Source organism: Rhamphochromis longiceps, linkage group LG22, assembly GCF_057381845.1.
Source record: "Rhamphochromis longiceps isolate RC_006_pf linkage group LG22, R_longiceps_female_GT1.1, whole genome shotgun sequence".
Lineage (NCBI taxonomy): Eukaryota > Metazoa > Chordata > Actinopteri > Cichliformes > Cichlidae > Rhamphochromis > Rhamphochromis longiceps.
The window spans coordinates 28,316,886-28,344,404 of NC_140577.1; the positions used below are offsets into that span (position 1 = coordinate 28,316,886).

At 39.3% G+C, this 27,519-nt stretch overlaps 1 protein-coding gene across 1 annotated transcript in view; it reads left to right on the plus strand.

Annotated features, from left to right (window-relative positions):
• The first annotated feature begins 346 nt into the window (after window positions 1-346).
• The window catches only part of fam135b (family with sequence similarity 135 member B), a 58,835-nt gene continuing 31,662 nt past the window's right edge, over window positions 347-27,519 (plus strand). Inside the window, exons 1-7 of the mRNA XM_085396135.1 lie at window positions 347-672; window positions 6,491-6,587; window positions 10,992-11,071; window positions 19,368-19,507; window positions 24,129-24,199; window positions 24,971-25,144; window positions 25,749-25,875. Of these exons, the coding sequence (XP_085252261.1) occupies window positions 6,511-6,587; window positions 10,992-11,071; window positions 19,368-19,507; window positions 24,129-24,199; window positions 24,971-25,144; window positions 25,749-25,875 (669 nt within the window). The 5' untranslated portion in view covers window positions 347-672; window positions 6,491-6,510. The remainder of the gene's footprint in view (window positions 673-6,490; window positions 6,588-10,991; window positions 11,072-19,367; window positions 19,508-24,128; window positions 24,200-24,970; window positions 25,145-25,748; window positions 25,876-27,519) is intronic.

The following is a 27,519-nucleotide window of genomic DNA, read 5'->3' on the forward strand; positions in this document are numbered from 1 at the left end:
GCTAATTTGTATGTGCATCATAGAGGATAATTATGGGTTATAATCAAACCGCTTCCCAAAGAAACCTATGGTCACCTATCAAACAGCTCTTTTCTCTAAGCAATCACGCATTTCATTTTTAGTCATTATTATTTTTCCTTCCACTAAGCCCAATAGTGTGTCCAAATCACGTGACGTCCGCCTGCTTATTATTGCAATAACACTTTGTTTGCATAACAGTCACCCTTTTGTTCCTTATCATGGTAATTTCCGAGTGCACGGTTCACTACAGCTTTTAGGGGGCCGGCTCTGACGTCAGCCCGCCCTGCCGGACGGACACCAGCAGCACTACGCTGACTGGGTGCTGCTGACTATTAATATTCACCTTGTGAAACTATCCACAGTCAGTATATGCGGTCAGCGTTGTGCACAAAGACACGGCCACTCAGCGATACTTTTCCCAAACTGAAATCCCCTTCAGGGGAGGGAGAGAGAGAGAGAGAGAGACGGGGAGCGAGAGGGGACTGCAGAACACACAGGGTCTGGATGAATAACCATGGCAACAGCAGCAGCAGCAGGAGAAGCGATGATATAAACATTTACATCCGCGCATCCGTCCGCAAACAGCAATTCACTCCAGTAGAGGCTTGGACCAGAAACCCTCTGCGGATATCACTCCACATCAGCGCTAAGGTGAGGCTGTTTCATTCCTCATGTGACACCTTCCTCCTCTGCCTTTTGCTGGCTGGTTTGTTGTCTTCGGAACACGAGAGGATAGAGGGAAGCTCAGCTGTCATACATTACAACAGAGAAAGCTGCTTTCTGTAGTACACTGCTGCTCGGCGCCAGAGCTGCAAGGCTGACGGATTTGCTTAAAACACGGAGGCTAACGGGTTAAATTCATAGTCCATATGCGTTTCCTCTGTATGGCAGCTGAGGGTCTCTGTCTGACCTATTGCATATATGTGGTCACCACTGAGGAAACAAAACATTTAAGCCCACTCTACAGTGATAAGCTGAAGAAGCAATGGGGAAAATACATGTAGCTTTCAAAATAAAAGCATTGATAATTGTCTTTAAGCAAGCCACATACTACAGTGTGGTTTAATTTTGATAACTGGCAACTGTGTTTGGTGCAGCACTGGATTTCTTTTGATAACAAAGGATTTTTGTCAAAGCTGTCCCCCTGTAGGCTCAAATAGTGTAATACAAACACAGCAGAGACTGAAACTCGTGTGCAAAAATGCTAAAACAGACATAACTGATGACATAAGGGCAAATAGTCTTCATTTAATAATGCTGCTCATGTACTAATGTGACAAATTCAGGGACTGGTGTAGCTGACTGATCTCAAAATGTCATTATAGAACATAACGCCGAGGTTAGAGTACTTTGAAACCAGTTAATCCAACACCGAGCATTCCATTTTAATGCCCATCTTCACACTTTTAACTAGTTTTTTCTTTGGACAACGTGACCAGCACTCGGTTTCCATACAAGTGAACAGTGCTTCAGAGTTGTGAATACAAATAGTACGTCTGTTTACGGATTGCATGCAGCCCTCCAAACGCCAGCAGAAAAGCCTTTTGATCTTCAGAGAATCTAATTTGGCGATTGCAGCGATGCCAGTCACATCCTCTCAAAGTCATATTCTGATTCATTTAACTCCATAACTCGGCCCACTCCTCTCTCTTGTTCTCTTTCGTTTTTATCCTTTTTTTTTTTTGCAGGGATTTGGCGTAATATTGTAATTTAACAACAGAGAGCATAATACAGCATCATGGAGGGGTTTTAGCAAATGCTAGATTATGCCATCACATGATTGCTGGGCTGGCTCAGTGGATTTCTGTAAAGTGCCACTCCAGATAACCAATTTGCAGATAGCTTTCTCTCGAAATTAGAGATGGTGAAAATGATGGATTTGCTACAGCAACTGTGATTTGATACCCTTGCTTATAAGAAGGTGCTGTAACATATTTGGTGACAGCTTTTTGTTGTTGTGTGCTGGAGAGGGATGTGGATGTTAATCAGTGGAATAATGTCTGAGATTAATTTCCGGTTCTTTGAGCTATGTGCACATACAGCAGCTCATGGCAAACAATGGCTCTCTGTCTTACAGTGACATTTATGCCTGCTAAGCCTGCAAAAATGTGCTTATTTCACACGCAGACACTGTGAACGTGTTGCTTTTTCATCCGTTCTCAAATTGACACTGGAGATGTCATCGGTGGTCCCAGCTGAGCTGACGCCAACAGGAGCTGCAGCAAAGGAAAGAGGGCAGCTTAAGGACAACAAAGAGTTTTTAGGTTTTCCTTAAGGTGGTAGAATTAGCCAAGTTGCAAACTCTAGACCTCCAAGAATGCCAGAGTGTGTGGTGTGTTTGTGGCCTGCATTAAATAATAATAAGACAGCAGATGGGTGTTTTGCAACGATTAGTGTTTAATGATTTGCTTCTAGTAAGAAAGAGATAATTCACAAAATTGCACAAGCAGAAAATTCCAAGTGTAGTTTGGCTACAGGTTATGTAGAGATGTCTGGGAGCTGTGCTCGAACACAGTTAATTCAACAGTGTATTAAGGACATTGTATGAATGCAGGAATGTGTTTTTTACTTGTTATGTTAGTTGACATTGACCTGTTAATCATTCAGGCATAAAAGAGGCCTCCTAACTCAAAGGGTAAGCCAGGGTTGTGTCTACACATAACACACCTCTTAGCAAAGAACCAAATGTAAATTGTACCTTTAGGCACTTTGTCACTTTGTCACAGCATGTTGCAAAAACTCAACATCTGTTCAATTTCTTTTGTCGAATCTACAAAACAAACAGACAAAAAAACCTGTTTAGTATTTGTGCACCAGCACACCGATTCCCAAACATGTATTATCTAAAAATTGGGCTTATAGCAGCATCGTGTGCAATGGGTTTATAAAAAAATTGAGGAAATTGAACAAATGGAAGAAAAAAGAAAGCTGTGAGTTCTATTTTCTGCAAAGAGTTATGCAAATCGAGCAGTTAATAAAATAAAACTCTGTTGTTGTATTATTTTCGGGTCTTTACCTTACAATATAAAGCGCCTTAAGGTGACTGTTGTTGGGATTTGGCGCTATATTAATAATACTGAACTGCATTGGAATTTTCTCTCATCCTTAAATGCCAGCATTTCAAGTTCAGTCCCACAGGCATCTACATTCAACTTATTCACTAATTTATTAATGCTGACGTAAAGGTACAGAGAATGCTTTAAAACAGGGGCGTCAAACTCAAATACACAGTGGGCCAAAATTCAAAACTGGAACAAAGTCGCGGGCTAACATTAATATTTATTGAAAAATCTTCCTCCAGATATAAGAATGAATCTTTTGTTATGGACTCAAACAAGTTTTGCTGAAAAACTGAATATGGAACAAGCAAAGCTTAATACTAAACAATATATATATTACCTGTATAATACCAGTAGGCCAGCTCTAATAGTAATTTGGTATGGCTTCGCCAAATTTGGCCCGCGGGCCAGAGTTTGACACCTATGCTTTAAAAGGTCCGATGCTGCAGTTTAGCTGGTGGGGCGTTTCATCAACCAAGATCATTGTTGTCATCGTCATGAAAAGAAACACAGTGTGTCTCTCTTAGATGACTGACAGCTGTATGCCTCTGGAGCTGTCAGCGTGGGTGCTTTGGTGTGTGCCTCGCTGATTTGATTAACGTATTGATGAATTTTCAACACAGGCTGATAATCAGTGCATGCGTCTGGGTGCTCTTGTCATGTACTGTAGGCTGCTGATTGTTTCACTGGGAAATAAAAACATATTACAGTAAGTCCCCGGCCTGTGAGCTTCCATTTTATCAAGTACACAGTGTTCATTCGACTTACTGCCTACCTAACACATTGTCGGAGAAGTGAGCTGCTCCTTCTTATTATGTATGTTGGAGACAGCCGATAACAGATAAGTATAACGGTGGCCTGCACAACAGTTCAGTGAATTAAGGAAGCGACAAAGCAGCTTTAGCTATATCTTAAGCAGCGCAAAAAGAAACATATTTCAGCATCTCACCGTCTCCCATCGAATGACCTATAACTGTTCTTACAAGCAGCATGCCGAGTCAGCACAAAGAGAAAGCGTCTCTGTCGTTACTTGTCTCCTTAGGCCATTTGCGGCAGTGGGCAGCTGATGTACTACATTAGTGAAGGATACTGTGTGTCTCAGGACTGTACTCATTTGCTTTTATGGTCTTCAGCTTTAATGTGGGCACTGGATTTTACTTTCTTTCTCCACTGTTGGCAGGAATCTTCTAATCCATCTTATCAGCATTAGAAGAGAGCGTTTTTCTGCCAACTGTCAGGACACCTTAGATTCACCCTATTTGGTCAAATAAAGTGTTAAGAGAGGACACTGGGAATTAATTTCTCTGCTCAGATGAAGGGACAAGTCAGACTTTTTTCTCTAACATTTCTTTCTTTTTTAAAAGCTGTAACATCTTCTTAAAAGAATCTTGAAAAAATTCTGAAATAAAAGAAGCCTTTTTGTCCCAGCCCAGACACATTTATGCAAATGGTACAATAACTGACTCAGAAACTCACCATTAGATGCTCATTGGATAACGGCTTACTAGCTTTTCCCCAATGAGGATATTCCAGATAATCTTTCTTCCTTACTCGTAGAATGACCATCATTTTCAGGGAAATGTTTATTAAGGTGACACCTAAAGTGACCTGAAGGCGGGTGATTTCATGTAGCCTTCTATACCACCAGAAGTCTTTTTGCTTAGAGGAAGATTGCTCCCGGCTAAGCTAGCTTGGCACCTCCAAGTTAGCTTGGCCTGGACGCTCTTATACCGTCTGTGCTTTTGTCTGACTCATGCATATAGTTTAGCTGTTAATGAAATACTATGTGTGTAGTCAAGGACTCCTTTTACATAATCCTCAATTTAAAACAAATTAGATAAAAATAGAAAAAACAGTTGATATACCTGTAGTTTAGCTATTAGCACATCGTGTAAGTATTTTAAAGTGCATTCGTTTTAAAACAAGTGTCTTGAAGCTTTAAAAAAATGTGCCCCAAAGGCCCCTTTTTTAAACTAACTCAACCATTCACACCTATGGGCCATACTGAATCACCAATTAGCCTAACTGCAAACACACCCATCACCTTCTTGCTGTGAGGCAACAGTGCTAACCTCACGCTATATCGATATAAATACACTGAATACTAAGACAGGGACAGTTGTATTTTTTTCCCCCATTTTCCTTATTGCAAATTCAAATGATATACGCTCTGAGTGTCTGAGCTCTGATGAAATGAAACGTCACTGTGTACGTCTTACTTTATAGTAATATTGCTTTTATAGTTTTTACAGTGCTTACAGGAAGACTCACCCAATACCACACACATGGTGGTGTTATATTTCAAAGCGTTTAATTATGGGTTTCTTAATATGCTTGACTGTAAACACAGTCAGTGTTTGAGCACCTTTCGATTGATGGCAGCTCAAACTTGCCGTGTTTCAGCTCTCATAGCACTTTATAGCCTGTGTACTACGAGGTTGGTATCTAATGTTTGTAGTAAATTGGATGGTTCATGTTCTGAGCTTTAATTACAAGTGACAGGTAGTACTTTTAATATGGTATGAATGAACAGAGAGTCAGCAAGTCTAGTATGTACAGTACTGATCAGAAGTTATTTTGGACACATGGGTTTATAATTGTGATTTATTTAAGCAGGACTCAATGACTTGAAGCATACCTATTAGATCCTACCAATAAGAGATCCCAATAGATACCTAAGTCAAGAGACAATGGAAATTCAATATTAGTTTATATAACTGTATAATAGTAAGGCTTCTGGAGAAAGATAATGGGTTTCTGTGTTGTGTATCCAAAGGATGGATTCAAAAAAATTGTGCTACAGTAAACAAAACTGTGATAGATAATCACCCTTTCTTTTGAATAAATGGGCACCACAGCGATACACTACGTTAAACTATAAGTATTAAATGTTATTGTTATGTCAAACATAATAAGGAGACTCTTCTTCTTTGTGTTTTAAAATATTGGGCATACAAAAGTGATGTTTAAAAATGAAAAACATCTGTGTTATAAAAGTTATTATTATTCAAATGTACTATAAAGGTAATGTGACAATGCTACTGCTGCCAATAAACTGATGTTTTCTACAATAGAACCTGGCTCACAGCTTTTCTTTTTAAGGTAGATAGAAGACAGAGAACATACAGCTGCACGCATTCATTTTTTACTGTGACATAATTCAATCACAGGGGTGGTTGTCATATGTGCAACATTAACCTGACCACTGGTAATGAGAACTATATTCAGACCAGGGTCTCTATCTTTGTCTGCTATCCACACTGCAGTGGACTGAATGAGTCATGCAGTATCACTTCCATGGGAGCTAGTTTTAGAAATGTCATCATTTGTCTTACCTCTCAGTGTGGATTTGGTGTTATTTTGGCTCATTGGTCTTATACATCATATTGATTGGTTTTCTTTTTTGACAGGTGATGAGTGGGATCATATCATGTCTGAAGTACAGGGAACAGTGGAGTTTTCTCTAGAGTTGCACAAGTTTCACAATGTGGATCTCTTTCAAAGGGGGTAAGAATTTTTCTTATATATATTTAATAGTATTTAAAAAGTGCACATATCCTGAATCATTTAATTTACTGGAAAATTTCTATTTCTATTTCTGCTGCTAGTTAAATACTCTGCTGGTTAAATGCAACCATTGTTAGCTAATATCAAAATCTCTGTTTCATCATAGAACAATAACAATGCTATTTTTTGACACAGAGCTTGTGTACGCAACTAATTAAAATTAGTTCAAACATTAGTTCAATTTGTTAGCACAATCTAAAGCTTTTGATGTGGATAAAGTCCAAAAGCTATATCAAAACTGGCGCTAACTAGCTAGAGTGTTGTAGCTGCTAATTCTGCTATTGCTAGCCGATGCACAGGCCTAAGAAGAAATGTTTGCAGTAAAGTGTTGCAAAATGTCACATGCAGAGCACTGACAGTGCTGTTTGGAACAGTGTTCAAGAGAGGCAAATGAAAATGAAGCAGTGAGGCCCCCAGCAGACTGCCTGTAATGCAAAGTCGTCTTCCTATTATTATATAATGTAGTATTATTAATGAAAAAGACAGATGTTACATCCAGTGCTTTACAAATAGGGAGTTTAAAAGGTTTTGTTAATGATAGAGGTAGTTCTTCTTTCTTGTTGCAGTTTTTATGATATTCCCAGACTAAAAAAGGGCCCTGTGTAGCCTGCTCTGTCTGCAGATTAAAACATGTCATTTGGCTCAGTGAAACACCAGCTTTATCAAAATGATTTTCCCTCTCCAAATGTGATGGGCTAAAGCTTTATCACGATAATCCCTTCAGTTGAGTGCACTAATATGTTTGTTTTTACTCGATGCCACGTTGCTCTGTGATATCAGAAGAGATCCGTTGTGAGCACGAAACAAAATCTGACCCCAGTGTAAAGATAAAGCCCTATGGAAAGAGAATAGTTTAGTTACCAACATCTACACATCTTCCCACACTGAAATGTGCTTTCTTAAGTCAATACTAATCCCTGTGCTAGACTAGTGGGCCACACAGCTGTCCACTGATTGCATTAGGAATACTGATTAAATCTGCATTTGATTTGCAAAGGATAAAATGGCGATAAGCAGCATTTACATTTTATACTGTAATAGGAAAAGTACGTTTTAAAAACACAGGTGCATTTTCTTATTCAGTATTCTGTCCTTTCTGCAATTTAGCCTTTTAATAAAAACAATTCAGCTTGTTGAAAACTATTCATGGAACACTGCTATTTATACATCTCTGCCATAGCACATGAGTAAGAAGTGATCACTAAATTGACCTATTTTCTTTCCAAAAAAACACCTTTTTGATTTTCTTTATTGTGACATCTTCTCTATCGAGCGCTGTCATTAACACACTGATGACATAATCAAGTTCACAGCCATGCTTTGGTCTCAGCTTGCTAATGATGTGAAGGTTTTACCCAAATCTGCTTTGGGTCACAATGATTCAATGTAAATGATACATTTTTAACACAAAAAGACTGTTTATCATTTCAAATGAACCCTATTTGAGATATTTTCCAATACTTTTACCTAATTAATAACCCTCTGTCAATAATTCTTTAATAGTATAAGAATATTTGTGCAATCGATGGGCGACTTTGTGTAGCTTTAATGTTATTTTCTCATTAAGTTAATGGAAAGCACGTTAGAATCTGAAAACAAAGACTCTAATCAGTTTCAATAAACAGGATTACTGCAATACGTTGGTTTAAACAAGAGCTGCAAAGTTAGCCAAATTAGCCAAAGCTTTCTGTATTAGGCTCCAGGTGAATTTCACAATGCCAAAACTGCACATACCTTAAATCAGTTTCCCTGGATCTTCTTGTTAATAAAAAAATGTAGTTACAAAGATCTGTAACTGCATTTTTCAGTTGCTGAAATTTCAGCAAGTCAAACTATAAGTGGCAAATATCTTAAATGAGTTTATCACATTAATATAAATACATGGTACAATGCACAGTTATGCTCCAGAAATGGTTTGGCTAACACATACATTACCTCCAAACCATTTATTTAATTGTTTTAATCGTTAATTGTCCTAGCAACGTCTGCTCCAAGTGTTTAACTACAAAACAAGTGGGCCTGGTGAACACAGTAAAATGAACAGACAATTTTATGCAATTTTTAAGTACCATTTTCTTGTCACTTCCACTATACTAACATGCAAACTGAATGTTAATTAGCCAGATATTAGCGTGGGCAGCATGATGGCGTGGTGTTTAGCACTGTTGCCTCATAGAAGAAGGGCCTGAGTTTGATTCCACCAAGTGTCCAGGGCCTTTCTGTGTGGAGTTTGTATGGATGGTTAGGAAGAGGCTAGAAAATATGATATTTAACATCTTTTGAATTTAAGTGGCTTTAGTTGAAGAATAGTTTTACAAACAACTGCAAAGTTAAATGAAAGATGGGCTTAAGAACATTTCTGTCAAGAAAATATTTTGTGGGAATGGGAATTGAAAGCCAATACTAAGGATATAAAAAACTAAAACCTTTATTAAGGTCAAAGAGCACCAACGAGACAAAAATACAGACAAAGTACAAGGAATGCATGTCTGAAACAATAAAACAGGAAATAACTAAACAGGGAAACACCTCACACAGAGACAGGACTTGACACAGGAGAGAAAGCCAAGGGTCTTATGGAGAAACTGTTATCAAAGCTAGAAACTAAAAGGAAACTAAGGGCACAGAATATATACCTATAAAGTTATAAGTATAGGTATATACTATATATATACCTATAATAATAATAATAATAATACATTTTATTTGAGGGCGCCTTTCAGAAACCCAAGGTCACCTTACAAAAAACACAATTAATAAAAGGAACAATAGTCATAAAATACATAAAATAAGTTAAAATTACAAAACAGAGCGTGACAACAGATAAAATCAGCATTAAAGCGAATAAGCCAGTTTAAACAGATGTGTTTTGAGCTGTGTCTTAAATACGGAGAGGGAGTCAATATTTCTTAGTGCAGGAGGAAGAGAGTTCCAGAGCCGAGGAGCAGAGCGACTGAAAGCTCTGTTCCCCATAGTGATAAGGTGTGAGGACGGAACAGTAAGATGAATAGCAGATGATGATCTGAGAGTGCGGGAAACAGTGGTGATATGGAGCAGGTCACACAAATATGAAGGAGCAGATTTATGGATACACTTGTATGCAAGAAGTAAGATTTTAAAATTTATCCTGGCTTCTATGGGCAACCAGTGAAGCTGCTGAAGAACTGGGGTAATATGAGCACTTAACGGAGTGCAAGTTATGACCCGAGCTGCAGAATTTTGAAGAAGTTGGAGTTTATGAAGGGACCTTTTAGGGAGACCAAATAGGAGGGAATTACAGTAATCAATACGGGATGTAATAAGACTATGGACAAGGATGGCAGCAGCATGGGGAGTAAGGAAGGGACGGAGTCGGTGAATATTACGTAAATGGAAGTAAGCAGACCGTGTTATGTAATTAATGTGAGACTGGAATGAAAGAGTATTATCAAGTATGACACCCAAACTCTTAACCTGAGGGGAGGGAAGGGTGGGAGAATTTTCAACGTTAATGGAAAAGCTGTGGGATTTGGTTAAGATAGATGGTGTACCAACAAGTAAAACTTCAGTTTTATTACTGTTAAGTTTGAGGAAATTGGAGGAGAACCAGGATCTAATCTCAATAAGACAGTCTGAGAGGGAGGTAGGTGGGAGGGATGAATTGGGTTTAGAAGAAAGGTAGAGCTGGGTGTCATCGGCATAACAGTGAAAATTTATATTATATTTTCGGAATATATAACCAAGAGGAAGCATATAAATAATGAATAAAAGAGGCCCCAATACTGAACCCTGGGGCACACCAGCAGAAACAGGATAGAGAGCTGAAGAATGGGATTTAAGTTGGATAAACTGAGTGCGGTCTGAGAGATAGGAGGTAAACCAGGTAAGTGGGGTATGACTAATACCAATGGAAGCTAACCGGTTCAGGAGAATATTGTGAGAAATGGTATCAAACGCTGCACTAAGATCAAGAAGGATGAGAATGGTATAGGTATATATATACTATATATACCTATACATAGTATATATATACCTATACTATGACTGAGACAGAGAAACTCTTGAATCAAAAGAAACAAACCCTGAGAAACAATTCAACTGTAATACCAATAAAGTGGATCTAAAGCACTGGATAAATAATACTAAGGAAATGGATAAAGATAAAAAATAAAAATAAAACCAATAAACATACAAAGAGTACAAACAGAGACAGTAAATCGAAAGTAATTTAAAATAAACATACAAAAAATTGTTAAAACCTAAAGTTGTGTTGATACCTTTCACCTACTCACAGACTGCAGAGGGTGAAGTTAAGCAGTGCTGCTTCGTTAAGCGTGACTGTTCTGTTTTTATCCACCACCTCAGGTTCTACCAGATACGAGCAGGGCTGAAGGTCTCACCTCGAGTGCCCCACAGGGTCATAGCAACAACACAAGACAATGCAGGTAAGACAGACGATGTTTACTTCCTCACACTCTGAGAAACACACACATCAACTTTACCACTTGTTCTGGTGTGTGGAGGAACTCTTAATTTGCTGTGTTGTGTTCAGTAATCTGTTTGTGTAGTTTTGTTAAATAGATGGTGGAGCACATGTCTGAATACTTTAGTTTGACACTGGGTACTAGACCATGGTTATTGTTTTTTTGCCTCATGTTTGGCCATTTTACTGGTGCTTTTTCATGGTCAATTTCCGTCACATTTTAATTCCTTCATTGTCCCTTTCTGGCCATTTAGTGTCTCTCAGCAGTTAGTTGGCATCACCCTTTAGTCGTTGTGCTTTCATATATAGTGTTGTTCTCTGTGTGTCGTTTGTGACTACAAAGGTTGTTCTGTGTTGCTTCACCATTGTTCTCTTTTTGAATATTTTTACAACCATGTTTGGCTGTTTTGTGGTCATTTCTGATCGATCTTTTCATACAGTTTTGGATCTTTTTAAACTTGTTTGAATGACTTTCTAACAGTTAAAGGTAAATTGCATTGAGAAACAGCACACAGACTCCAAATTTACCTGCATTAATAAATTACCAGACATGATAAAATTAGACCAAATAAACCTTTGAGTTAACACACTTTGTTTTTTGAAAAAGATTGAATATTGAATATAGTTAATATTTCATGAAAAATATTAGCTAAATAAGATTCTGTACACTGCAGTCATTTCTACGTGGCCTGGCTGTGAACACCTGTAGTATTGTAGTACCAGAGTCTTTTAAGCTGATCAATTGAAACTCTTCAAATAAACAAAGAGTTTAAGTGAAGGTTTAGAACGCATCATAGCAAAAAACAGCACTAGTGAAGGTTACTAATGATCTCAGTAATGGTCTCAGATTTGAGTCAATTTGTAAAAAACACTTTACTTCAGCATCTGTATGATAGATTCTAATTTGTCCCGGTAAACAAAGAGTTTTCCTCGCACACAAAATAAGTCATAAAAATCTATCTCAGCCCCGCCCGCCGGGCAATCATATAGCCCGATGGGCGGGGCTGAGATAGATTTCGGTCGCCCGACCCGAGATATCGCTAGCCCCGGGCTAGAGATTTTGCGAGCCCTGCCCAGTGGTGACTAGTGAAACATGTAGCATTAGATTACATTTCAGTAACATGCAAGTAAGAAAAAGTAGATGTCACCCTTCAAATCAAGTCACTTAGATGTTTCTTGGTTTCACAATTCTTCTAAGATTTTCAAATCAGACATGTATAAATTGGATACAAAGGACAAGATTTGAACCTTGCAGGGATATAAGAGGTTAATCAAATCTCTAAACTAGTCTTCATTCATCTGCACATCTGTCTATGAGTGATCCTGAAAGAATAATTGATGCAGTTGTTCTAAACTTCTAAGCTGGAACATTCAAATTCTTCGTCCTCAAAGCACTCTGAAAAGCCTCTAAGTGACCCCAAATGCTGCAGCATGAATGATAGAAGGGACTAGAAGGAAAGCTAATATTTCTCACATACCTCTTTATTTGCTCCTGTTAAATCCAGAATTGAGCTTAAATGTATTCTTCTAGCATATAATTCAAGTTTCCAAAAGTAGAATGGGAGGTCCCTGTGAAGCTAGCTCCCAGTTTGGGTTCAGAAGACAGACGCCTTCTCTACTTTTATGATTAGGTCTCCAATTTTCCTGTTTAAAGCTTACTGTTGAGGCTGGTTCTGGAAATCCTGAACCATTAAGCTGCTGTAGGCTTCGTATGATGCATCGACTACTGTCACTCACGTACTTTGACTCCCCTTGCATTTATATGCTGCTATTGCATGCCCTCCTTTTTCTCTTCTTTTGCCCCTTACTCTCTAGTCAGCTGAAGACCCCTGAGCCTGCCTGATGTCTCTTCCTATTAAAAGCAGTTTTTCTCCCTACCATTAGGGACTGTCTCAACATGTGGTCCTCTATCTTTACCTAAGAATTTAAACCACCTTAAATTGGCACCATATTAAAAAATTGAATATAAAATTTTGATGTCTATATTTAAAAAAGTATCAATTAAAGATGTGACTGTTTTCTTAACGTAGAGCTGTCAACAGATGACAGATGATAATTTTAATAATAGTAATAATACTAATAATAATAATAATAATAATAATAATAATAATAATAATAATAATGACAATAGGAAAATAAAACAACCAACAATTTGACTGCTGAGTACTCAGATTTGTCTCCAAATGCACTGTAATTTCTCACTGCTATTGTGGATAAAAGACAGAAATTTACAAAAGGTTACAGTAAACAGTAAGTAGTCCCACCACTGTGCCAGCTATCCAGGATCTGTAGAGAGTGAGAGCGCTGTCTGGGAATTTTATGGCCCTGTCTTACCGATGTGATTTAGGATTTAAAAACTGAGTGATTCATCCTGCAGAATATCTGGCATCTAAAATAGCTTTGAAACATTTCAAACAATAACTCTTAAACGTTTAATAAAATTTTATTGGATTTCCAGTTATTGAGGGAAAGTCTTTAGTCTTGGCTGAAAAGGGCAAAGCCGGCTTAAAGCTGCACTGTGCTGCATAATAGAAAAACTCATCTTATGGAGAATGTCCATGTATTGAAAAAGCTCTTTAAATTTCTAAAATACATTTGTTTCCTACTTAATTAGAAAAAAAAGTGTAAACAATCACCAAAAAATACACTGTAGTGAAAGTTTTGTGAACATTGAATGCTTCATTCCTATACAAATATACAATTACTTTCAGGTTCCTCAAAGATCATGAAATATTCTTCTTCTGTTGCGTCCATATTTGTATTCATAGGTTGTGACTGAAGGCTTCCAAACCTACCTAACTGTCAAAATGTGGATCTGTGGCGTTGCAGAAAGCTGTTTCACTGCCAATCCTGATTCTCAATATTGGCTATTTTTAGCCTATCATGACTGGAGCAGTGTGTGTATGTGTGACAGTGCAGCCTACTGTTTTCACTAGGATGTTTTAGATTGTGAGGGCATTTTGGTCTTTTGGAGCAGGATATTAGTCTCAGGCATGTAGCTGTTGTCAGTGTTCTCACTGCTATAGAGGACAGCACCACCAGCAACACCAAACCGTCCATGCGTGCGTGATTGTAAAGATGATGTGTGAGTGTTTTCACCTAAAACACAGTGACAGGAGGCATGGGGTTTTTGATTAAGAAGAATTTCTTGCTCCCTCATTACTGCTGGTTCCAAGTAGCCACTATAATGTCAAGTTGAATAGAAATGAAGAATAGCGGTTTGTCTATTTTTAGGGCTGCTGAATCCTGGAGGATCAGCTTTTTTACATGTTGTAAAGAAAGAGGTAGATCATTTTCCAGACAGGGGAGGCTTCAGTTTTGTTACTTTAGCTCAGATTAGCTGACACAAATATATTTAATAATGTAACTCATTTTTAGAGGTGCCTAATGGTGCTTACTATTCAGTATTTTCACCTAAAAGCTGCTTAAGTATTGACAGTTTGTGTCTTGACAGAATGCTACCTGTTTACACAACTGTAGGCCCACACATTATCCCAAACTACAGGTGACTGTAGATGCTTGAGCTCATGATTTGTTTTAAACATGTAACTTTCCTCAAATTCACAAATTGCGTTTTTTATAAAATACTTCTTCATATACAGTAAGGAAAACTCCAGCATGCTAAGCTAGTCTAGTCTAAGCTAGTCTAAGGTCGCGCCATAGCATTTCAGTCAGGCTGATGTCTAGACTTTCACATTTGTGTTTGGTTTCATTATCTTGTTTCATAACCTAATTCGGGCCAAGCTTTAGTTGTCAGACAGATGGCGTCTCGTTGACTCTAGAATACTTTGATATATGCTCATGTTTGTGAGTTCATGGTTGACTCAAGGTTTCCAGATCCCGTGGCTGCAAAACAAGTTAAAATAATTATCCCTCCACCATCATGCTTGACAGCTGGCATGGGCTGTTTTGTTGATATACTGTGTTTAATGCAGCTTTGCAAAACCTAAGCCATTTAGTCCTGTTTTGTTTTTTAGAGAGAAGAGACTTTCTCTGGGCAATATTCTTTTATATAAGCAATATTTTATATATTTGTACTATCATGAGCTTTAACGTCTGACACTAACTGAGCTCTGTGGAGTCTGGAATGCAGCTCTTAGGTTTTTTGCAGTTTCTCTGAGAATTTTATGGTCTGATCTTGGGGTGTATTTGCTGGGTCATCTGCTCCGTGAACAATTTTTCCATTGTGTTAATGCTCACCTGAACGCTACAGAGCAGCAAACGGCCAAAACCTTTGCTTTAATAGTTGGCGTGACACTTTCTGATGATCAAATAATCAAATACATTTGATTAGCACTTGATATAGATTGGTATAGTGCATTTTTGATGCACTAATATCTAAGCTGCTGACTACACTGCAATGTTTCACCAGCCATTAGCATATGTAGACAGCAAGAAACACTGCAGCTACGTATATTACAGTGAAGATCTTGCATGCATATTGTAATTGGAAGGCTGCGGCCCTCCCCTCTCCTCTGCAGCTCTTTCCACAAGGTCATGCACTGAGCCTGCATACCTCACAGACTGAATCATAAACATAAAGCTGCCATTCTGGCCACAGATAGAACAATTACATTCATCATACAATTCCCTTACTGTGTCCTCTTTGAAAGCGTGTGCTTGACATTTCAATTGTCTGTGCCCTTCAGAAAAAAAATGAATTACTTGTGAAGGATCGTGCCACACACTCAGCTGAAGGATTTAATGACTGTGATTCATGCGCAGTAAGATTAGGATTTTCAAGTCAGAATGTTAACTGGGAGAACTGGAGTGTTGTTTACGGTGCACCGGCTAAGATGCCCTTTCTTATTAATATCATGAGGAGCAAATCTGTGTGGCGAGTTCTGTGTGCTTTACTGATAGGCAGAACACGAACACACACACACACACACACACACACACACACACACACACACACACACACACACACACACACACACACACACACACACACACACACACACACAGCAGATGCAGAGCAGAGGCTGTAAGCTGATTATTTCCAGCACAGAAGCACTGTGGCTAAAGCTGAAGGGCGTTTCAGCAGGTTTTAATGTGCAGGATGTGTTAACAGTCCAGTACCTGTGAGAAGCACAGTACACCAGAAGAGTGTCAGAACCGAGTGATTTCTGATGGCATGTGAATATGTAGTTAGTTTGATGATGCTAGGTAATTTTGTGTCAGGTAGGTTTAGCTTCTTACAAATTTCTGGACGACTAGTCCAGAAAAAAGACAAAGAAACTGGTCAAAACTGGGAGTAAAAAACCAAGATGTTTATGGCACGGTGGAACAGTGGTCAACACTGCTGCTTACAGCTACCAGATTCTGTCAATGAACATGTGGGTCAGCTTGAGCCTTCCTGTTGACATGTTTTGAACTGCCTGTGTGAGTTTTAAAGGCTCCTTCAGTTAATTGGCTTAATTCTAACTCCCTGGGAGGGGCTGGCAACATGTGCCACCCTCTCATCGATATTGATTCAATCAAAAATATTATCATTTTACTTTCAAATAAGAACACTTTCATTTTGAGATGTTGTCGGCCTGAGTAAAAAAAATACCTTGGGATTGATGATGCTTAATATTTCCTTAAGAATAGGCATCCATCCATTCACTACAGCCTATCCTTTTCAGGGTCGCGGGGGCGGGCGCTGGAGCCTATCCCAGCTATCATAGGGTGAGAGGCGGGGTACACCCTGGACAGGTCGCCAGTCTGTCGCAGGGCTAACATATAGACATAGACAATATTTACATTTAAAATAAGTAATCAGAAGTGTTATTATAGTAGATTATGATATTACTATTTTTTATCAATTAGCGTTAGATACCAGCAAAATTACAGTTTAATATATTTATATTGTAAGTCTTAAATTATATATATAATGTATATTATATATATAATATATGGTGTGTGAGTGTGTTCTACCGAATGTGTAAGAAAATGCAACTTTTAAAATTTTTTATATACTATATTTAAAGGTCTTTTCTTCTACAGCCTCATGTGACTGCCATGACAAATAGCTTACAGCCAATTTAGTGCCAGTTCTGTATAAACAAACTATAAACAATACAGTGTTACACCGATTATCAGTTTCCATCTTAACTGATCTTCAGTCTTATGAAAGAAGGGTTCATAATATTGTTATATTGCATTTTACGGGTGGTTTAGTGTTTTTTCCACCTCAAGTGTGCACAGCACTGCTAGATGTGTCAAAGCTGTTATTTCAGTTAAGCTGCGTTCTTATCAAGGCCTTATCACTGAAAGTCCCTCGACACGTATTGTAACATTTAATCAAGTCTGTAGAACAAACAGGCATTGAAAGGGAAGTATAATATCTGTGAGCGTGTGAGAGTAGCCACTGCAGCAGGTGCAGTTTGTTGATTTAGTGATTCTGGCCACATGAAGGGAGAAATCCAGCGTTTGTGAAGCACGGAGGCTCCCGAGGGAAACGATGAGTCCTTCACAGGTCAAATAGACACAGAGGATAATTTATGTTAATGACAGCACACGGTGTCGAGTTTCTAATCTGCTTATGTGTCTTGAAACAGGAGCTTGAAACCTACACAAAAACAAAATAAAAACAAGAACATCAAAGTCACATTCATGCAACTGTAAGGAGACCGTGCTAACACCGCGCAACAACTCCTACCCCAGAAAGTACATCCCCAGAGGGATTACGCTGTCTGTGCCACACATCCACCAAGCCTTTGACAGCACTCGTGCTTCCACACATCCGTCACCCTGGCTGGGGCTGCTTGATGCTGCAAGTAGTGACAGCATTATCGGGAGGAGGCCTGCAGAGAGAGGGAGAGTAAGACCGAGACAGAAAAGAGCACAACCTCAGCAGGGGATTTCAAAGACCTCTCACGGCTCACAGCTGGACAGCAGCTCTGCAGTGCTGCCAGGGAAAAATGCGCTAGTAGCACACAGTAAACAGCCACCGCGTCGCACACCAAAGTGCTGCGACGTGGACGATGATGGCAGTTGAAACAATGGGCTGCCTCTGAGATCGTGTGAGTTTTGGGGGCAAATGTGTGACCTAAGTTTTGCACATAAAATCCAATTTATTAGTTTTTCCTTGTGCTTGAAAACATATGTGAATTTAAAGGTACTACTGGCTCTGCATTCCCACACCAAGAAGTTTAAAGGACTTTAAAGTTTATCAGTTGAACTTGATGTGAGCAACATCGATAGACCTAAATATGAAAAACAGCCCACAGCTGTTCGCTTTGCCTTGCTTTAGTTAAACAAGCCTAGAGACAAGCGGTAACTTTGCTAAGAAAAACTCCAGAGTAGTTTCTGGAGGTTGTTGGCTGGCCCTGGGCGAAATTGACTGCTGCACCAACAGCCTCACTGTGATTGCTTTGGTTGCTAACAGACTGCCACGATTGCCCATAGTTTGCATGGGAAACATGTGCCATTTGTCCATGGATTAATGAAATGGGGAATGTTCACCTTTCAAAGTAAATGTTGTTCCTTACTGCTGAAACCAACAGCTTTTACACTGACACTGAACATTCTCTGTTTCCTGTTTGCATCACAATTTTTCAGGTGTTTCGAGGTAGCTGCAAATAAAAGCTGACAGATCACCCAATGTTGCAGTCAACCCGAGTCAGTCTGCCCTCACCTGTGACTCTGGTTCTATTCTACAATATGTATTCTGATATAACAGAGCGTTGCCAGGTACATGTGGGATTTTGCAATTAAATTGCCATCATGCAGCAACTACTTCGCTATTTGTGGAAGAACTTCTGAATTGAACTGATCAATACAACTGCAGGAAGGTTTTTTCTCTAGCATCCGCAGCCAGTGTGAATACAGGTTTAGAGGGAACCTACTCATAGATTTTTTTTTTGTTAACAGTGTGCGCTGACCTGCTTTCTGAACCAGCCTAAGTGGTCACATGAAGAACTGCAGTTTTTTATGTTTCCATTTTGCTGCTTGATTTCTTTTTTTTCAGCGTTCTTGGCCCAAAACTCATTTACAGATTTTATCACTTGGTTCTAGAGCTAAACGTAGATGCTTGCCTCTGAGTGCCTGTAAATATGTGCAAATGTCCTCACAAACCTGTTGATGCTGTGCAAAGATAAAGTGATGTTTTGTTTGTTTGTAGTCATGACAGAGAGCTCTGAGAAAGCTCCTGTTATCAGTTAAACATTGGTGTTTAATGCTTGTTTTAGTCTATCGGATCTATGTCTTATCATATGTGGATACTAATTGCACTTGCTGTCACTGTGCTATGCTTTTGCGTCCCACATTAGGAGAGTGCAGCTTCAGCTCTGCGGGGGTTTACGACGGCACCGTGTTCAGCCGGATATTTCAGATCCTGTACAGAAATGAGGAGATTGCGGTGAATGACTGTATGATCTTCAAAGTCCACCTGCTATTGGACGGAGAACGGGTGAGTCATGCCGGTGACATTTTCTGCACACACACAGACAAATATCCAGTTTGAAAGGGGGGGGGGGTGGATTGATTGCCATTTGCTCGCTTTTTTATTTATTCCATAGCAACTTGTAGCTTTACAGCATATTAAATGGCCCGTAATTAATGGATTTCATCATTCTCTGTTCCCTTCTGCACTTGTTGTTTTTATCATCTGACACAAACAATACTCCTTGTTCAGAACACACACATTCGTTCCACTTAATCACAGCAGATATTTTACACAACAGGGAATAAAAGATAAAAAACTACAGTGCTATATATTTTGCAGTCTGAACACCTGCAAAATATATAGTCTATCTGTCTATAGCAGTATAGATTTAAAGCAGGGGTGTTGGAGCCGTTCTATTTCTTTGGCCAAAGACAGCTCAATTTGCAAAGATGTACTTTCTGGAAACATTGACTTGTAAGGTTTGTCTAACAGAGCTTAAGATGTCTAAAGCATCATTGACTGTAGAATGAAAATAGGGCAGCAACCTCCTTGCGATTAGGAACAATCGATGGGCGCCCAGTGGTTGCATTAAATTGTTTTGCTGTTGGGAACCAATTGCAAGTAATTGTCAGTGCGCAACACCCTCACCTGACGATTGCACAGGCCACCTGGCAGGAGGCAACCTATCTCCAAACAGTTGCAGTCCGACTCAGACTAACTGCGGTCCCGCTCATCCAGATGAAGGCGAAGGTTTGCAAATAAAGCAGACGGATTGCCGATATGTTGCTTTCAATCGGACTCAGTCTTGTCAGTGACACGTAGGTAGGGACTCGACTCAACTTATATAAACTGTTTGCATTCTGATTATAGATTCCTGTTGAAAAGCAAGATTGCCGGGCAGCTATAGCAAATTGAAATTAAAGTGTCGTCATGCAGCAGAGGAATTTCTGAATTTCTACTTCAGATCTATGAACTGTGGCTGAAATGGAAGTAGTTGTGTATGAAGACAGCAACAGATTTGTGATTTTTGCAGACTGATCACAGTTACAGCTGCCATATTCTTAGAAGTTTGCACTGATGTTCTTGGTAAACATTTCATGTGATGGCTATAACAGGGATAAAAATGCATTTAAATAAACAAAGCTTATAAGTTAATGTAGCTCTAATCTTTGAAACTACTGGTCAGTCTGATGGCTCGCCCTTTGGTGCCGTTAGCTAATTTTCTGAGGCTACCAGTGTAGCCCGGATACTTGGATAGACGTTAAAGGAAATCCAGTTCAGAACTTCCTCTTAAATGTTTATGAACCCAGAAAATGTAATAAAGCTTATTGAAAGCTAAGTTGACCTCAGACACAGCAACTGTTTTTGCGATTGCATTGGTCATATTAAATTAACTATTAAATGGCTGCTAATTGGTTAGCTACATGCATGAACTGTTCCAGAAAGAGTTAGTGGTAAGTAACAGATTTTTTTAAATGGGCACTGATTTTATTTTGGAGTAGGTCTGAAGTGGAACTTTTCAACTTTTTGACAGCTGGCTTTCATTTTCAGGCCTAGAACTTGTCTCCAATACTTTCTTTAAGGGTCTGTGGGCACACTATAGTTTTTTTTGTTAACGGAGGCATTAGCGGTTTTTAAATGTGATGAAATGATTGACAGGAGTTTGGTTCCCTGAAAGATAACAAAAGCTATTCAGTGGAAAAGGTTAATTGCCTTTTTCAAAGGAATTCTGTGCTAATCATAATAACCACTCAACCAGTGTGAGGGTCACTGAGCTCGTAGACTCGTTCCGTGAAATTAATGTTATGTAACTGAAAGACTGTGCCTGTGCACCCAGACCGGCCATATTTAGTTCAGCTGATCAGGTGTGTAAACCTACCTGACAGTTATTGATGTTCTGTTTTACTGTGGGCGTGACCCTGAGAATCCACTTTGCCCGTTTTTGCCTGTGGGAGCCACCGGAGCTCAAATTGATCAGCAGTGACAGCGGTGACACGGGCTTGATGCTGGGACGTGGGAGTGTTAAGATGGCCTCATTTGAAGCTAATCATGCATTTGATAGCCGTAGCTCACACACTGACAGTACTCTAAACCGTCGCTCAGCTGCTCCCTAACATGTGGTGTATACGCCTAGTTTACTGTGGAAGGATTCCTGCTTCTGCCAGAATGTGGATTTTCTGTCTCACATGACAACTAATTTTAGAAATTTTCATTAAACGTAGGTGTTGCTGTGGAGGTGTGGAGACAGAAGAGCTTAAAGGCATATCAGATTTCATCTGTAAGCTCTCCCGAAGGCTCCCCGCTCATTAACCTTCCGGAGGTTATCTGCTGTTCACAGCTACAGATAGCGCAGACGAAAATAGCCTCTCATTTCCCCTGTGCACACCCGATGTATTCTTAATCAATCACACCATCAATATCAGATGGATTTATACGTTTACTGTAAGCGCTACAAAAGTGGAACTACTTCTATTAAAATTTAACAGCGCTGCACACCAATCCTCAGAAGAGTCTGTTGCATCCATTTTCGGCCCCGGCTTTGTAGTTTCCTAATATCGTTTTCTTTTTCTTTTTTCACTTTGTTGTTCAGATTTATGCCTTTATTTTCTACCGCACTTTGAACATGAAAGTAATTGATTTTTTCAGCCCACATGAAAGACATAAATGCCGGAATACAGAGAACATAAACAGTTAATCAAAAAGAACACTAAAGTGGCTAAATCAGAATTGCAAACAAGGTTGGTTACATTAGCTTCTGTGCCAAATAGCAGCAAATCCATCATGTTCTTGTTGGTACCGTGTGATGGCCGTTCCCCTTCATTAATTCCGAATTTCTCCATTCACGTGAGTGACAGTAAATAAATGAGAGTCAGATCCTTCTCCACAGAGCACAAGTGGCTGCCGGATGGTTTGATGAGTGCAAAGATAATGTGAAAGCTGAGGCTACAGCTGTCACATCCACCTCTGGGAGATTTTTGAACATGTTAAATGAACCCTGTCATCTAGAAATGGCATTTATAAAAAAAACATGTTTTTGTGAAATATCAGAATCTACATACGTTGACTTTTACCAGCCTACCTGTGCTGCTTAAATCTGGATATGAACACTAGTCTAGTCTTCTGTGTGAAACACCCAACGGCCTCTTGCACTGATTTGTTGCACTTCCGTTCTGAAGTCTCAGTTTTGCATTCGCCATTGTGTCAGGATGGAAGCTGTTGGGTGTTATCAGCAGTGTTGGTCAAGTTACTTAAAAAAAGTAATTAGTTGCTGATTACTTCTCCAAGAAAGTAATCCCATTACTTTACTGATATTTATTTTCAGAAGTAAATAGTTACTTTATTACTTAGTTACATGATACACAACCCAAATACATACTAAAGCAATAGACCTTTCAGCCCAATTCTATTTTTTCTGCATAATCCATCATATAAAATTGAATCAAGTGAAAAACTTGTTTTATTAGTTTTAATCTTTTAGCTTTATGCACATTGCATTAAGCAAAAATGTAATTATATGAAACAGTCTTTGACTTGAACTTTGTTTAATAATTAAACCTATTTTTTTGCATATTCCAGCATATAACATAAAATAATGTTTTAGCGGCACTAAGTCCTGTCGCTCTTATATCTATGGTCACCTGGAGGTTTGCCCCGTGCTGCAGCGGTCATGTCAGTGGGAGGATCTCTGTGAATTTCACACTCCCGTGGCAGCGTGCTAGGTGCTTGCTCAGATTTGAAGTTAAATTTTTTGCTGTAGAAAGAAGTTTTCTTCCCACGCTGAGTGTACAGCAGATGCTAATGTTTTTGTCACTTTTTACGGAATCAAGCTCAAAGTAACGTCAGTACGTCCATACTTTAAACGCTGCACAGTCGTACTCTCTCCCGCTCTCCATATTATCCATTATTGATCTACACACGTCTGTTGCTGCCACGGACGTCGCACGCTTTTACGTAATTGTCATGAGACACTCTCACAAACAAAATCATGGTCTACTAACACAGTAACGCAGTGTGCTTACAGGAAAGTGACAGTAATCTAATTAGGTTTTTTTTTCAATAGTAGTGCCTTACTTTACTCATTGCTTGAAAAAAGTAATCGGATTACGGTAACGCGTTACTGCCCATCTCTGGTTATCAGCTATTGCTAACTAGCTTGATTAGCAAGGTGCAGTTACAATTCTATGTGATATCAATGCTACATTTGGTTAGCAAATAAACAGGTGGAAGTAAATAAGTATAATCCAACACCGATTAAAATACACTAATGCAAAGGTACAGAGACCAAAACTCTCACAGACTCATGGGCCACTTGATGCCATGTCCAAAGCGAGTTAACCCACGTTCATTTTTATTTTACACCATAAAAAAGCATGTTTAGAAACCTGGTAAAAAGGGATCTGGCTTCTATGGAAAGTTTCCCCACCATAATAACTGTGTGGACGGACAGATTTGTGTACATCTGGACACTGTAGTTAGGGGCGTGGTCACCTTGGCAGACAGGGACCAGTTGAGGTAGCTGAACTTGACCTGTCTACATGAGTTTTTTTGGTTTGTTCTGTGATACAAAGATTATGATTATGATTATTTTGTGCCCAAGGTCTTTCAATATTTATGCATCAACAATCCTTATCGTTCCCATTTGCAGGTGGAGGAGGCCTTGAGTGAGGTGGATTTTCAGTTGAAGCTGGATCTTCATTTCACTGACAATGAGCAGCAGTAAGTTTCTGAACCACTTTGAAAATATGTGTTTGGTGTGTATTTGAGATGTGAAGTGAGCGACTTTCCCATTTGGCTGCTAGACATCACTTTAAGCACCTGATCACAAATATACGGCATACGATCCATGACTGCAGGGGTTTGTATGTTTGCTTGGGACAAAAGGAAGAAGAAGAAATATTTAGATTGTATCATCATTGTTGATATTGGATTATGAGTGAGCAGCTTTACCAGTTATTTAAAACTGGTACTTGCTAAAGGCAGTTGCCCTGATATTTCCCACTCACTTAACAAAGAGATGCTCCTTTTAATGTGAAGTTTTAGGCGCTACAGGGTCACACTTTTACTATCAGCAATAAAACCACTTCTTTAGTTAATCTGCACTCTGTGGCACAGATACAAAGATTATCAGATTTTAATTTTTTATGTATTATTTAATTCTCATTTTCAGTGCTGAAAAAAGCAGGCATTGAAATTCTGCTTAGTTTTAACAGTCTACTCATAACATAAATAACAGTTATGATTCGTCATATTAAAAACTTTAACTGTAAATATTTTCATTAGTGTTTCCTGATTAATTTAATATACCAACGGAGAACAGTGTAGCATTATCTAATTAAAACATCTGAGTACTTCCATCAATGATGTTGTTTAGTTATTCTGTCCTTTGCTACATGAGCCATTCTAATGGAACAGCTGCAAACATTATGGACGATGGCAAAAAAGGACGATTTTCACTTAAAGAGTTGGGTTTTGTTTTTACTCCCTCAGGTTGGCTGATATAGCGACTGTCCCCTTGATCAGTAGTCGGACCCTCAGCCTCCATTTCCACCCGCGAAGAGGCCTCCACCACCACGTCCCTGTCATGTTCGACTATTTCCACCTGTCAGTCATTTCTGTCTCCATCCACGCTTCACTGGTTGCCTTACATCAGCCCCTGCTCAGGTAAAGTCTGGAAAGCTTGCAACTGTTTCGCATCCTGCAGACCCCGAATCTTCACATTACACAAATTTGTATCTGATTTGGTATGATCTCAGGAACCCAGCTATTCTTTTCACTGCACAATCTGCTAATCCGTTATCCAAACCTTGCTTGGATTCATTTTTGTTTCTTTATAAATAAGCCATTCATTTTGTAATCTATGGCTTTGAATGCTGTTTGGAGATGTGTTCAAGAAAAAAGGTCAACCATCTGCAATGAGCAGGTTTTAATTTTTTAAGTGAAAAATTTAACTGAAATGAAACCCATACAATCAAGCAGGCGAGAACGTGAGCTTGAACTGCTGGCACATCTTATAATATGATATATAATGTATCTCTTGGCGAGCTGAATGAATAATTTTCCAAACACTCATCTGATGAATTCAGCCGTCAGTGTCATAGTCGATGTTCCAACATGCATTACATAGATTACTGCAGCACTTGACTGATTGCAGCAGAACTGCTCTTATTTCTCAGTTCATGTCTTCCTTCAGAGTCACAAACACTAAATACAACACAAACATTATTCATGCTTTGCCCCTGCTGTGTCATCCCTGCCCTCTCTCCAGCTTTGCCCGTACAGGAAAGGGCTCCTGGCTTGGGAAGGGCTCGCCAGAGAGCACGAACGACCCGTCCGCCATGTCTGTAGAGAACCTCGTGTTCGGCGCTGGCTACTGCAAACCTGTCATCTCTGAGGTGTGTTAACCTTTAGCGGTTCAGCTGCTTTCAAATAGAAAGTCACACAAAGTCAAAGCCTATTTTGTCTCACAAAGCTGAAAACAAATGTCTCCCTTTGAGCTGGTTGTTCTCTTCTTTTTGTGAGCAAGCAGCTAAATGCCAAGCGATGACGTAAACAGAAAGGTTTAGGACAGAGGCCGACAGATTTAGCCGGGATTTGCTTGGGCATGTCATCCAGAAGCAACGGGATTTTGAGCTGGGAAGGGAGTCGTCCTGATTTGGATTACAGATTCCAGACCTTGTCTGTCCTTCGGAATCAGTCATTTGTTGGCACTATGCAGAATCCTGTAGGTTTTAAGACCAGAGGCCAACGTGGTGATTATCACTGTGCAGCGCTGTGGTGTTTCATACTATTTGTTGAAGCCGCTTGCCCAGGCTTGTAGGCTTCCAGGCTTAGCATCTGGAATTGATAGGAACTCCCACTGGAAATGATGGTGCTGTCTCTCATGCTTCTGGCTTATTTATAGCGCACTTAATTCACAATGAAATAAATAATAATCTATCATAATTACTAATCATGATCATATATGGCCTATAGCAAATTTATTTTATTGCCTTTTATTCACCTAGGCGTATATTAGTAAAAAGCTGTATTCAATAGTAGCAGGTGATAAAAGACACACATGACTCATGTTCATTATTGTGACTCAACAACTTCTTTCTTTAGTTTTGTAATTAGCCTTGATCCTGTGAGTGTGTAGCTAGCTGTCAGTCAATAGGAGAGAATGCAGCACTTTGGTTAACAAGTCCTACAGCTCACAGATAAAAGTGAGAAATCTGCAGGCGTACGGAGACACAACCAGTATGCAGCAGGCGTGTCAAACGTATGGGAAGCGGGCCCGAAAAGGCCTCATCAAAGGGTCCAGTGTGAAAAGATATCATTAAAAATCAGAGTGGTGATTCCAGCAATTTCTTTTTTCCAAAAGACTCATAAAAAGGTTTTGTGCATTTGTCGATCCACTGTGTGGGTGCATTTGAGACACAGTGCCACTTATTTACCATCATTTCTCCTGTAAATGGAAGATTCATGTATAAAGTTACATGCACTTCTTAAAACTAGAAGAAAATGTTTTATATTTCAATATGTTACAATGCAGTGAATGCTGTGAAAGCACGGGTGAATGATAGTTTTAATCTCACATAGATTCCTGTCTAGACTAGTTTGCATAGTTTACAGATAAGGAGCCACACAGTATCTCTTTGCACTATCAAGCAACTAGCCTGTCCTCGTGACTCTTTGGACTCGGAGCAAACAGTACTGAGCAGACAAAAGGAAACAAAAAGTGTCACCTTTTTCAAGTCTTCCAAGAATTGCAGAACCCAATGCAGCGGTGTACTCCCAACACAACTCAAATCTATGATAGTTTCACTGCTGCTGTTTTCAGGTATCACCGCATATCCAAAAATTATATTTTGGGGCTGTTGCTCCTTACCGAGTTTAGCTTTCTTGTGTATATTTGGTAATTACACCAACATAAGGTACAAAGAGTTTTTCCTCAGGTTTTATAACATGCATCTCTCAGGTCTCCGTGAACGTCACGGTCTGCACAGTAAATCCTAATGAGCTCCCAGGCCCCCACGCCACCTTGCCTCTCCTCCTCC